Genomic DNA, 13428 nt, shown 5'->3' with positions numbered 1-13428 from the left:
CTATTATCTCAAAGCTTTCTTCCTCTGACAAATTCCTTAGATTGTTTTAATATCAAGTTGAATATCACTTCTTTTGTGAATTGTTCTTTGATATTCTCCACTTCCTACCCCCTAAAGAATGGCAAAATCAAGAACTCCTCTCACTGTGTTACCAGTAATATGTAGCTACTTCCATTACTATCATACTCATTGTCCTATATTGTAATTATTTCTTTACAAATATTGTTACTCCTTGAAAGAAAGTCTGATCATTAGTTATTTCCATATTACTATTGCTAGGGCCCAGCAGCCTTTCAATAAAGTTGATTGAATAAATAAGTGAAATGATGACAAAAAGAGAAATGTATCAAATTAAATCATCACTTTAAAAATTTGAGTAAAGTTGACAATGTTGCTTTAGTTTCAGGTGTACAACATAGTAATTCCACAAGTTTCTACGTTATGCTATGTTCACAAGTGTAGCTACCTTCTGTCCTGACACATTGCTATCACAGTATCATTGACTATTTTCCTAATGCTATGCCTTTTATTCCTGTGACTTACTCACTCTGTAACTGGAAGCCTGTGTCTCCCACTCCCCTTCACCCATTCTGGCCAACCTTTCACTCCTACCCATCTAGCAACCATCAGTTTATTCTCTATATTTATAGGTCTGAGTCTGTTCTTCATTTTCTTATTCATTTATTATCATATTATTTTAGATTTCACCTATGAGTGAAAGCAGATGGTATCTGTCTTCCTCTGTCTGACTTATTTCACTGCTTAGTGAAATAAAACCCTCTAATTCCACTACTGAGTATTTACTCAAAGAAAATGAAAACACTAATTTGAAAAGATATATGCACCCCTATGTTTATTGCAGCATTATTTGCAATAGCCAAGATATGGAAGCAACCTAAATGTCCATCAATAGATGAATGGATAAGGAAGATGTGGTGTACACACACACACACACACACACACACACACACTACTACAAAGCTATAAAAAAGGATGAGATCATAACATTTAAATAATCAAGTGTTTTGTTTTGTTTTAAGATTTTATTTTTCTATTTGTCAGGGTGAGGGAGAGAGACAGAAAGAGAGAGCACACAAACAGGGAGCAGCAAGCAGGAGAAGAGGAGAAACAGGCTCCCTGCTGAGCAAGCAGCCCAATGCAGGACTCTATCCCAACACTATGGGATCATGATCGGAGCCAAAGGCAGATGCTTAACAGACTGAGCCACCCAAGCATCCCTATAATCAAGTTTCAAGAAGAAAAATTTTGGATTTTATAAAAAGAAATATTTTCTAGATGTTAAATTTTCAGAGAAATTTATTCTATGCATAGTTCTATAGAGGATACAAAAACACACCGTGGGAAATACTTCCATTGCTTATGTCTTTACTTCTTCTAACATAGACAAGTAAATTTGGAGAGTATTTCTTAACTTTCAATGAAAATGAAATGCAGTGAAAGGGATATGATACACTCTGGATGAGTTTTTGACATCACGTATTTATAAATGAAGTTTTAGCCACTAATGTCAATGATCTGGAAGCTTAATTTGAAGAAAAGACAACTTTCAGTTATAAAGTTTATCTTTAATTTTAACCAATTTGATTTTCTATTACTTTAAAGGACAAACCATTTTATTTATATTTGCATTCAACGTAAAATCATCTTTTCAACAGATGGAGCCTTATTAGGCAAAAAGATAAGTACAAGTTTATAGAGCTGAAAATGCCTCAGATATTTAGGATTTCTTTTACTTTGACCATAAGAGAAAAGGAGTCCAGCACATTTTCACTAGAGAGAATAAACCCTAAGTGGTATCCTCATAGTTAGTTCCTTGATTTCAGATGAAGAGGAAAAAAAAAAAAAATAACAGATTTCAGGGAGTTGGTGACAGAAGTGGACTCATTGGCATATATGAAGTAAATAAGGGACAAGTATTTTTCTTAACCTAGAGATCTGTAACTACTTGCAAATTATTTGTTGGCATATCACTAATGTCATGAAAGAGTTAATCTGTATCCTCCAAAGTATTTTCTAGATCTCCGACTATAAAAAGACACTAAGTAGGTTTTTTTATTATGCTATCACGACTTTAAGAATTATCCAACTACAAGTAATTCTTCATGACTAATCTTACTTGTTTTACGAAGCAGTCACTAAGGCTTTTTCTTTGTTTTTTTTTCCTAAGTACTACTCATCACCTTAAAATAATAAAGATATAAGCCCATCTAAAGACTAAGTTTTATATATTTAATACTTTTCTTTAAAAAAGACACTCCTTTCCCCATGAATTATGTTCTGCGCCTGCTTTTGAAACATTGCCACTGGCAAATACGAGAAGTAAATAAAAGAGAAAATTTTACTTACATTCTTTGCAGTTGAATTTTTCAGCCTCCCATATAATGATACCATAGGAAATGGCATTTAGGAGTCAAAATTAGAACAGTTATCAATAAAATAATTAAGTGTATATGCAAACCATTGGTGTGATGACTAAGAGATCACAATCTATTATGCAATCATTTTCAGAAAATTTTTTATGCCTTGGTGGAAGGCAAATCAACAATGAAAAAATAAATTTACATAACAAATATTCTTACTTGTATCTTGAATATATGATTTCCAGTCAAACTCAAAGCGAGTTTCATTGACAAGTGTGCCATTGTAATTCATAGTTACATTCCTCTCTATACTGTGTTCCTCCAGGGAAGCATTGGTGGGAGGCCATTGTACACATTTATTCCGCAGGTTGCCCATGAACAGCTGCAGCCCGATCAGGGCAAACACGCTCAGACAGAACACAGTCAGGATCATGACGTCGGAGAGCTTCTTCACCGACTGGATCAGAGCCCCCACAATGGTCTTCAGGCCTTAAAGAAAGAAGGCTATGACTATGAAGACTTCGAAGGTTGGAAAGAAACTAAACTTCACTCGATTTTCTTGAAACCATATGTTTCATCCATCAGTCTGAAAATAATTATAATACTAGTGGAAAAGCAACACTTCATGGTAGGCTAAAGTACTAAGGAGATAAGCTCTGGAAACACAATGATCCAAACATTGGAATGAAGGTCATAGCCCATTATGTTGAGAGAAAATAATGGGAGATTCATGGTCTTCATGAAGCCTATATTAAGAAAAGGCTCTTGTATTTCTCCTTTTTGCTAATGAAACTCACCCCGTACATTCATTAGGATCAGTTATCAGTTTCATAGCAAATTACCTGAACACATATTCTTAAATGCCTATTTATAAATAGGAAAAGTTTTGCTGTAATTCTGGAGGTGGTGTATGTGGTGAAAGTGTATGACTACACCTTCAGATAATAAATCCTTTATGCAGACTCATGTTACTCTTTATTATCTTATTTCCTGTCTTTTAAAGCAATATTAGGATTTATATTGTGTATACATCAACATCAATACCTACAATGAACAAGAAATTACAAATTGGTACATTCAGTAGAGACCGAATCCTTGGTACAACTGACATGGAGAAAAAGAAAACAAAACATGACATCTCTAAGTACGAATCACACACAGACTATATATTTCAGTATCTCATAAAAAACACTATTAAACTCCTAGGCTGATAAAAAGTAGAAAAACATAAAAAACTTTAGTCCAAGAAATAAGAATTATTTCCTGTAAAGCACTTGATTTCGATTATGATTTGATATGATTTGATTACTTTATTATGATTCTTGATTTTCTGTAATGCTGCCAAGCAAAGACAATGTCACTGAAAAAACTTGATGGGTCAGTCCCAGTTTTTAACTTAGCTCTCACCTGGAATGACTGAAATTGTTTTCAGTGCTCGGAGAACTCTGAATGTTCTTAGCGCTGAGACATTGCCCAGGTCCACAAACTCTGTCACGTATCTGTAATAGGGAGTTCACACACAACACAATAACAGGATACAAAGAAAAAGTTGTAGGTACAAGGAGCCTTGTGCTTCACACCAATCACTCCTTACCTAGAATTACAGAAATAGTTTTCAAAGCTCTCAAGACTCTGAGAGTTTGAAGAGCTAAAAAATTGCCTAGGCTTACAAATTCTGTTACATACCTGTAGAATTAAATCAGAGTTATTCAAGATTTAAGCAGGGTTTATATTATTTTCTTAGACCTTTCATGAAGACCTTCTTGGTGCCTCAAAATGATAATTTTGTTTCCTTAACCTATGTAATTTAAGGCTGTTCATAGATGTGAACTTCATAAAGTATATAATCCTGTTGCTATTTTGGCAAACAATATAACCAACATCATGTGTAACTAAGGAGAATTGAGTAAACAGAAATAATTCTTGGCTATAGTTTCAGGGTTTCAGTTTTAAAAAAAGTGGGGAGGGCATGAAATCATCCAAGAGAAATTTAGGCAGGAAAAGGCAGATTGCCTTACTGACTATCTGTACATGAAAAGGTTTTTCTAGTGCAACTCCTAAGTGAAAGTTGGGCAAGGTAAGAACAAGATTTTTTGATTTTTTGAGGCCTGGAATTACTGCTACTTTAGTCTCAAAAAAACATTGTCTCAACACGCTTTCTTTGGAACTAAAGCCAGAAGGAATGGGGAAGAACGGGCTTATCCTAACTAGTTATGGAAATAAGATGAGACAGGCAGCATTTGGAGCCCTAGGTATGGCAGCCCTGCTTCTCCTCCAATCTACCCCATTAGGCCTACAAGAAGCTAAGAAAACCAGCTCCTGAAGAAACAGTGAGGGCAGGTGGACACTGACCACCTTCTGCCACACTCATTTCACCTACTCCTCAACGACCTTTGATTACTCCTCCCGAGTCTCTGCTTCCTTGGGCAAGTTTACCACTAGGAAAAAAAGGAGACAGATGGAGAAAGTGTGCATATTACTGAGTGTATCTGGATGGGAGCTGAAGATAAGGTTTAGGCTGAGGGTAAGACAATATGAAGAAAATCATAAAGGGAAAGAAAAGAAGAAGAAAGAAATGGGATCGGGTGGGGAATAGGAAGAGATGGAGAACGTGCCTGCTCCTAAGTCTTCAAAACCGATTTGTTGATGAAATAAAAATTTAGTCTATTAGATACATAATATATTAAATACCTTATTTTTCCCTATTAGTTTTATCTGTCATAATGTTTTGATGCTCATAGATGCTTATATTCCCTTATTCTACCACACTAATAAAAGAAGGCAGAGAGAGGGGCGTCTGGGTGGTTCAGTCGGTAAAGCATCCAACTCTTGATTTCGGCTCAGGTCATGATCCCAGGGTTGTAAGATGAAGCCCCACGTTAGGCTCCGTGCTCTGCATGGAGTCTATTTGTTCCTCCCCTCCCTCTGCTTGCAGGCTCTCTCTCTCTCTCAAATAAAAAAATAAATAAATAAAATCTTTAAAAAAAAAAAAAGAGAGAATACATAATATAAGTAAGGTCAATAAAGATTTGCGCAGCCAGGAGTTGTTTGTAGCTCTAATTTTTAGAAGTACTTTCACAGATGTATTATGAATACACCTGTGCTTTCATATTATGTGCATGTGGAAGGGGTTTTGTGTGTGTTGAACAAGTGGCACGTATGAGGTTTGCTGACATGTTTGTTCCACGTGGAAATTGTAACTTCACCTCCCTGCAGAGGTTGTATGCCAAAGAGAAATGCCACTTTGACTTCTGTTGTGCTAAATAAGATGAGGCGCTTAAATGTACAAATCACACCAAGGTATTTTTCAGTTAAAGCAAGCTTAGTCTTTTAAAAACATAAGCACTCATAGAAAGCCAAACCGCATTCTATCTTACAATTTCAAAAAAAGCACTTACGCAAATGTAATGACAGTGAAATCGAGCCAGTTCCATGGGTCCCGAAGAAAAGTAAAGTCTTCTAAACAGAAGCCCCTTGCAATAATTTTTATAAGTGATTCAAAAGTATATATTCCTGTGAAGGTGTACCTGGAGGCAAGTATCCAAAAAGAATTGATAAAGCAATGATTTTCTCTTATAGTATATCAATTTCTTACCACTCTGTCATTGGAATAGAGGATTATTTAAAAAGGAATCTAAGCAAGTTGATGTTATTTTTATTGAAATAAAACATACCCCTAAATTTAAATTCACTCCCTAAGATACAAAGAGTTGTTTTTAAAGTGTCCAAAATGCAGAGTAAGAAATACATGCTGTATCAAGTCTATGTAGCTATTGTCTGAAATGTCTTAGCATTGACATAAATGACTAGAACCTCCTGAAAATTACCAGTACATTCACATGACGGAGTGGCCAACAAATAATATTGCAGAAGCATAAAATGATTTTCCTTTAGAAAGTAAAAAGCTAATTTCAGTCATGTTTTATGAATGAGAGAGCAGTGACAAGTTAGCAAGTCTTGTACTTTTCTCTTTCTACAAGAACAGACAATTAATTAACTTGGAAAAAAGATTTTGTTAACATCAAAATAGGATATTTCTAGGGTCATAAGTGGTAAAAATTTAATTTAGAATAAAATGTTGGAGTAACTCAGAAATTTAGATGTTTCCAAAGTTTTGACCTTCTACTCAGAAGTTAGAGAATCAAGTCACAGAAACCAGGGGGCCTGTAGATCGATGAGTCTCACATGTTAACTTCAATACTTCAGTCTTCTTTGTATGTAAATTTTATTATTTCCTGTAGGATCTCTGTTTCTTTCAGATTGGCTTCAACTTGGGAGTGTCCAAGAAGGGAAGGGGCTCTTGGGCATACCCTCGTGGTGGTTGTTTTCAGGGTCAGCAGCTGCCGAGCAAGAGTGGTTAGAACCTGGGCAGGGCGCGGACCCTGCAGGACATAACACAAACCCAGCCTCTCTGCCCTCAGAGGAATCCCAGATCAGAGTCCTCAGTGCAGTTAGTAATGCTTCTAGTTTCCAAAAACACTGCCATTACTTTCACTTCAGTTAGTTTAGCTCTCAGTTTATTGAATTTTCAAGTTGTAAAATCCCAAATTTGGGGATTTTTTTTTCAATGAATTTTTTTGATGACAATGCTCGAAACCGACAGAGGCCTGACATAAAGTAGATGTGCCTGATGGCAATGAAAACTTGAAGAGGCTCAACATTGTCTTCTTATGGGCTGTGTAACAGCCCCTGTTGATTTCTGAACTCACTGACTTCATCTGGAATTTAATGGGAATCAAGATCTACCATATTGGCTCATTTCTGCAATGGCTTTCAAAACATTTGCTTTGGCTGCTGTAGATCCTAAAGGAAAAATGGTGAGTGTCCAAGGATGATGGGATTCTGATAATCAAATATAAGTAAAGGATAGGTATTAGATTTAACACCAACAGCCCTGAGGGCCAATGTCATTTGTCTTCCTGCTTTGTACTTGTGCTTAGAAATGGCTGTATAAGAGTATATATATATATATATATATATATATATATATATATATAAAAAGATATCTATATCTTATATATATATATATACACATATATATGTATAAAATGCTCTTCAGTTTTGTTTGGAAGGTACACAGTTTTGTTTGGAGGCATAGTTTCAAAATCTTAAATATATAGATACAGATACACATGTCTATATATCTCTATATAGTTATAGCTACACACACACACACACATACACACACACACATGCTCACATAGTAGGTGGTTTAAATATAAGTTGAACTTACTCTACATTCTTTGTCCAGTCAGGAGGGTTACTCATTGTCATAAACACACAGTTTGTCAAAATAGTGCACATAATGAGCATGCTGAATAATGTAGGTAATTGTTAAGGAACACACAAAAGAAAATCCAAATCCATGTATTATATTATATAAAACATTAAAAGCTCAAACTGTAGTTTGGCTAAGATGCCACATTTTGGTTTTGTCATCTGTAAAATGTGGGCAATAATATCACCCTCACAGAGCAGTTGTATAGACGAAGTGAGATAATGTATGAGAAAGCTTTATGTAAGTATCAAATGTTGCTTTTGATACTGTTATTGAATCAGTATGTTAACCTCCCAGAGAACTTTGGTGGGGAAACTGTGCAATCTGAAGCGGCATAGATTCTGAGCAAAGAAAACTGATCTGAACTAATTTGAATCTGAACTAATTCAGGTTGACTAAAATAGTAAATTGTGAAGGAAAGCACACACATGCAATATGTAATTTCTTAAATACATGTTATAGAGTAAGTTCGATACACTAAAAAATAAGTAGTCCAAGTAAGTACAGCACAGTGCTGAGCGTAGGGTTGCCCTAGTTTGACGGAGTTTGTTCAAGTGCAGCCATATTGAATATGAGTCAAAGTGAAGATTCCAGAAGGCCAGGACTTAAAGTGAAATGAGTGTAATTAAAACTCCACATAAAAGTGATCTTGGGCAAGTCACTCAGCCACTCTTGCCACAGAATCTTATGTCTCCACTGACTTTCCTACAATGTAGCTAATCAAGTATAGACCTCATCAGTTTGAGGCACAGATGACATGAGTTAAAATGTGCAAGGTAGTTGGCACAGGCCTAAATGTTCCTAGATACGATCCAAGTGTTGGCTCAAATAAATCACTAAACATAACAGAATTATGGAGCTGAAAGGGACCTTGAAAAACACCTAGTTTAATCACTATATTTCAGAAATCAGAGAAATAAGACCTAAGCTCTGGAGAAATTAGATAACTTGGCTGAGCAGTAGAACACAAGTGTCCTGCCTTCATATCCAATATTCTTTCCACTACAGTTTACTGCCAAAACAAAAATTTTCCATTAAGTGAAAAAGGAAGTTTTCATCAAATGACCACATGATGGCACTAGGAGTACAAACTAGGATAAGGTTACCTCCACAAATGTAAAAACCTTGAACACAGAATTTTTATGTTTTGAAACTTTTACTATTAATAACATTATATTTATACCACTAAGGAATCTCTTGCTATCAGGTTAAAAATAGAATGGCCTTTTCAGATTTAGAAACTTTCAAAAAAAAATCAGGTAGTACGTGTTTATGAAAATTACAACAGTAGTTTTATATTTATTATCACCAAAGCCATCAAATGGCTTTGGTGATAATAAATAAGTAAAATATTTATTTTATATAATAATAAAATAAAATTATTTATTTTATATAATAATAAAATAAAATAATAATAATAAATAAAAATATTTATTTTAGAAATAAAGTTTTTTTGCCAGTGAATATGAATAGATGAATTTAGTTGGAGTCTGTTTTTAACACCAATGGAAATCACAAAGTCAAATCCCTAAAGACCATTTGGAAATATAATCTCAGCTTCTTTCATTAACTTCCAGAGTCTTTACTAAGCAATCAGTTTTCCATGACAGTCATAATTCAATGATTTAAATTTGAAATTCAGCCAATATTCCAGTATTTCCTCATGGATTTCATTAGGAAAGCTCAAGAATTAACTAAGTATTGGCCAAAGCCCCCTGACATTCTCCCATAGAAAATAAACTTAAAGGTTTATTCTAAGGTACACTAAGGTGCTTTACATAATAGATATGTCTAAATTTGGCTCTGGAAATAGATTTTTCTGTCATTATATCATTATTCACTGCAAATTCTAGATAATCACGAACTTTGTACAAAGATGATATGGATAAATATGGCTACCTTACACTAGATTTGTAAGACTCAATATGTGCAAGTATTTTTAAGAAGATATATATAGGAAATGTTACAGACTGATGTAGAATATATATTTGAAATATACATATATGATATTAAAGACATTGTAAGTTTCAGTGTCACCCATATGACTAATAAACTGTAAGAATAAGGCTTATATGACAAAAGAAGATACAAAATGAGTGATAAAAGCCATAGAATATGGACATTTCCCAAGCCAATTTTATATTTAGCTACAAAGCACTTACAGATTTTACACACAAATAGTTAATATTGATCACTTGAAAAGGATATGAATGTACCAAAATCTTAATAGCTATTTTCCTAAGAGGATTGAAGGGAGTTAAAATGTACAGGGCAGAGGTGGCACTGAACCGGAAGATGGCTTTCCCTTTATTCAATACTATAAAAGTCTGTAAGATAGGAACACAACATAGAAGTATAAAAGTATAGACCATTTAAACTCTGTTGCCTACTTCTGTTATTTGTCATCACAACTTATTCCAATGCTGCGTCTTCCAGAGCGCACCATGCAGACAAGCTACCCCTGGATCTCTTAACTGGAGAGGACAGCCCATGGTGTCACTTACCTTGTACCTGATACTTACCCGCAATTTTATGATACATAAGGAATTTGGCCAAGAGAATTTATTTATTTATTATTTATTTATTTACTTATCTTAAATATCTGAGTTAAATGAGAGTCTTAAATGGGTGGATATTTCATTTCATGTCATTCTAAGACCCTGAAGACACTACATTCCTTTTATAGTGGTTTCAGCTTTCCCAATTCAAATATCTTGGAAATTAATCCTGTAGAAAGCAAAATCATTCACTAGAACTAATAATTTTTTTGAAATTAATTTTTAGCTCTTTATTCTTTAAAATAAATATCATCACTCCATGGGTAATAGGAAATAAAAACAGCCACCAACAAACCTGCTCTGGCATTAGATGGACACAATCCAATAATTGATTTTTGGAAGCCAAGCTCCCTGGAGAGTATCTGTTGACCAGGAGTGCTAAATTCTGTATTGGGATTTCTGAGTTAGCTGACACATTGAATTCTAATCCCAAGTGACTGCTCATCTCATGTAGTGCTTTTTTAGCACAGAGGAAAAGCTAAAACCCCTAAAGAACCTAGGGTCCGTGAATGTGGATGGAATCACATTCCAAAAATCAGATGTATTCAAGAGCAATTGGCAGTGTGCAGAGAAAAAAAATTAAGTAGCAACATACAACAATATATATAACATATAATGAAGGATTCTGACTGTGTTTCTTAAGGCATTTACTAATAATCATGTAACATAAAATTTACCATCTTAACTGATTCTGAATGAATAGTTCGGCATTGATTTTTTTAAAAGAATGTATTGGATGGCTTCTTATAGTACCTTAGTATCTTTTAAATCTAATTAGTTCAATAAAAATTTCATTATCACAACTCCTCAGGATAATATTTACCACACGAAGTCCCTTCAATACCAAAGAAAAAGTCCAAAATTGGTGGTAGAGGAGAAAGGCTGAGAAATGGCATCAAGCTTGAAATAGACTTTTCTTTACAGCCCATGGCTGCAGAAAATTCATGAAATCATTCTAACGTGTGAGTAATTATGTGCCTCAGAACAAATTTCAAAACATAGCATTTTGACTGATCAGAAATGAGATTCTATGTATGAGCTATCACTTTAAGGATATATTTGTATGAGTATAACTCTCCATACATTAGATGGTGGTCAGGTTTGTCACTGACCACTTCCTATATAGTTATCAAACTCAAGTAGCATTTTTTGAGCTCCTATATGATAAGCTGTTGTATGAGCACGACAAATACCTGGAAAGTATCATGGAAATGGTTTAGATCTGAATATTAATTTAACCAAACTTCAGTGCAAAAGATGGAAATGAACTGTTTAGCACAATATTTGCAAAGCTCTGTGCTACAGTTTACAAGGGGAACAAAGAGAGATAAGACCCCAAGAAATTTTTATACTAGTAAATGTTCAACTATGTCAGCCAACGGAAGAAAATCTAGAAGGATAAGCGAAGGTTTACCTAGATCAGAGCCGTCTAATAGAAATATGTGAATTACAAATCTGAGCCCATATGTGATTACAAGTTTTCCAAGAGCCATATTTTTAGAAAGGAAAGAAGCAAGTGAAATTAACTTTAAGAATGTTTTCTTTGACCTACTATATCCATTATATTATCATTTCATGATATCAGTATTAAAAATTATTGAAGCATTTTACATCTTTTCTTTTTCATACCAATTCTACATCTTTCAAGTCTGGATTCACCACATGGAAAGTACCGTAGCCACACTTGGCTAATGTCTATTGCATTTGGCAATACAGACCTAGACGTACACCATGCATAACACTGCTAGTTCAGCAAGGTAAAAAGCATTTCTGATTTGAAAGGCAAACCAAGAAAAACAGGCAAACACCCCTGCTACCCAACGGTCTGACAATCTGGAGAGCGACGGGAGGAAAGCAGAAATAGGACTCAGTTGAACTTCTCTAGTTATTGAGAGTGTAGACTCTGGAGTCAGATGCCTGGCTCAAACGGGACGCCTCAGCCTTCCAGCACTGCGATCCTGGACAAGTTACTTCATTTTCCTGCAGGTCATTTGTCTCTTTTGAAAAATGGGAATACATATTCTTAGCTCGTAAAGTTGCCATGATTGCAGTTCAGTAAACTGAACTGATGCCTAATATTGTGTATTTTTAGTAAATCACTCAGGTGATTCTTCAGTAGCAGGGCTGTGAACCCATATCTTTTAACGGGCAATATTTAAAGTTGCCCAGATTGCCAATAATTGTGTTGTAATATGCATTAAAATCCTTCCCCTTGACCTAGATGCATAGTTAATAAGGAAACAATTATGTTAAAATAGTTTGGTAGAAATTGCTATTTATGAATCTGTGCTTGTTGCTCTTGAGTGATTTTGTCTCTGAGTTTTTATAAAATGATTTGTTTATAATTTTTTTCTAAGGTGGATGTTGAATTTAACAAGCCATAATTTTCCAGTCTCTTTTTCTAAAGATGTCCACTATCGTAACTTTTCTTTTTATCTAGGGGCCATGTTCCTTACAGTAAATAGTTTCAGTTTAAGGTCTGATTTTGTATTTATCTAAACATCAAAAAATTACCAAAATAACAGGACTGCCTCTAAATTTACTCCATTTTCCTGTTCTTAAAGAAAACGCCCTGGCAAAAGTAACAGAGAAAGGTTAACAATGATCATGAACAACAGAAAATATAGAATATACTCTTGGTTGATTAAATTTGTGCTTTAGCCTCAAAATTTAGAACGATTTCCAACTTGTACATACACTATGCTCCAAAAATATATATGGAAATCAGTTGTTTGAAACTTTGAGTATATTTTCCTACAGAAAGAATATATATATATACACATACATATACATATACACATATACATATATATTTACATACCACTCAAAAGCCTCTGTAACTCTTAATGAAAAGGAATTCTGTATTAATGGTACTACGAAACCTTATCACTGCATAAAAGAACATGTAACGCTGCAAATGGCAGAAGAATTCCAAGTTGGGCTGTCAGGTGCACCTTTCTTACCCCCACATGTGAATGAGGTAAATTCCCCGGCTTTATCTTCTGCCAGAAGAGAAATCAACCTTTTCCTGGTTCTCAGCTGCTGGTTTGAGAAGAGATTTAGAAGGGAGGTGTTGAATGAAAGCCACCACATGGCAAGAGGACAGATGTTTTGGATGTAAAGAACTTCATAGAAAGTCAAGAGATTCCATTAGTGCCTATCTCTGGGAACGTTCCTCATCTGGGCCAACTCCATGGCATCTAATACTTTT

The 13428-nt window shown here is 34.7% G+C and overlaps 1 protein-coding gene across 1 annotated transcript in view; it reads right to left on the bottom strand.

Annotated features, from left to right (window-relative positions):
• Positions 1-13428, bottom strand: part of SCN1A (sodium voltage-gated channel alpha subunit 1) — a 144565-nt gene that overhangs the window by 62880 nt on the left and 68257 nt on the right. The window contains exons 3-7 of the mRNA XM_080799409.1: positions 9835-9986; positions 7615-7695; positions 5780-5908; positions 3789-3880; positions 2601-2870 (exon numbers count right to left, since the gene is read on the bottom strand). Of these exons, the coding sequence (XP_080655535.1) occupies positions 2601-2870; positions 3789-3880; positions 5780-5908; positions 7615-7695; positions 9835-9986 (724 nt within the window). The remainder of the gene's footprint in view (positions 1-2600; positions 2871-3788; positions 3881-5779; positions 5909-7614; positions 7696-9834; positions 9987-13428) is intronic.

This window comes from Martes martes (genome assembly GCF_963455335.1).
Source record: "Martes martes genome assembly, chromosome: 3".
NCBI lineage: Eukaryota > Metazoa > Chordata > Mammalia > Carnivora > Mustelidae > Martes > Martes martes.
The sequence above is the reverse complement of the archived record's forward strand: the minus strand, read 5'-3'. Positions and strand labels throughout refer to the sequence as shown.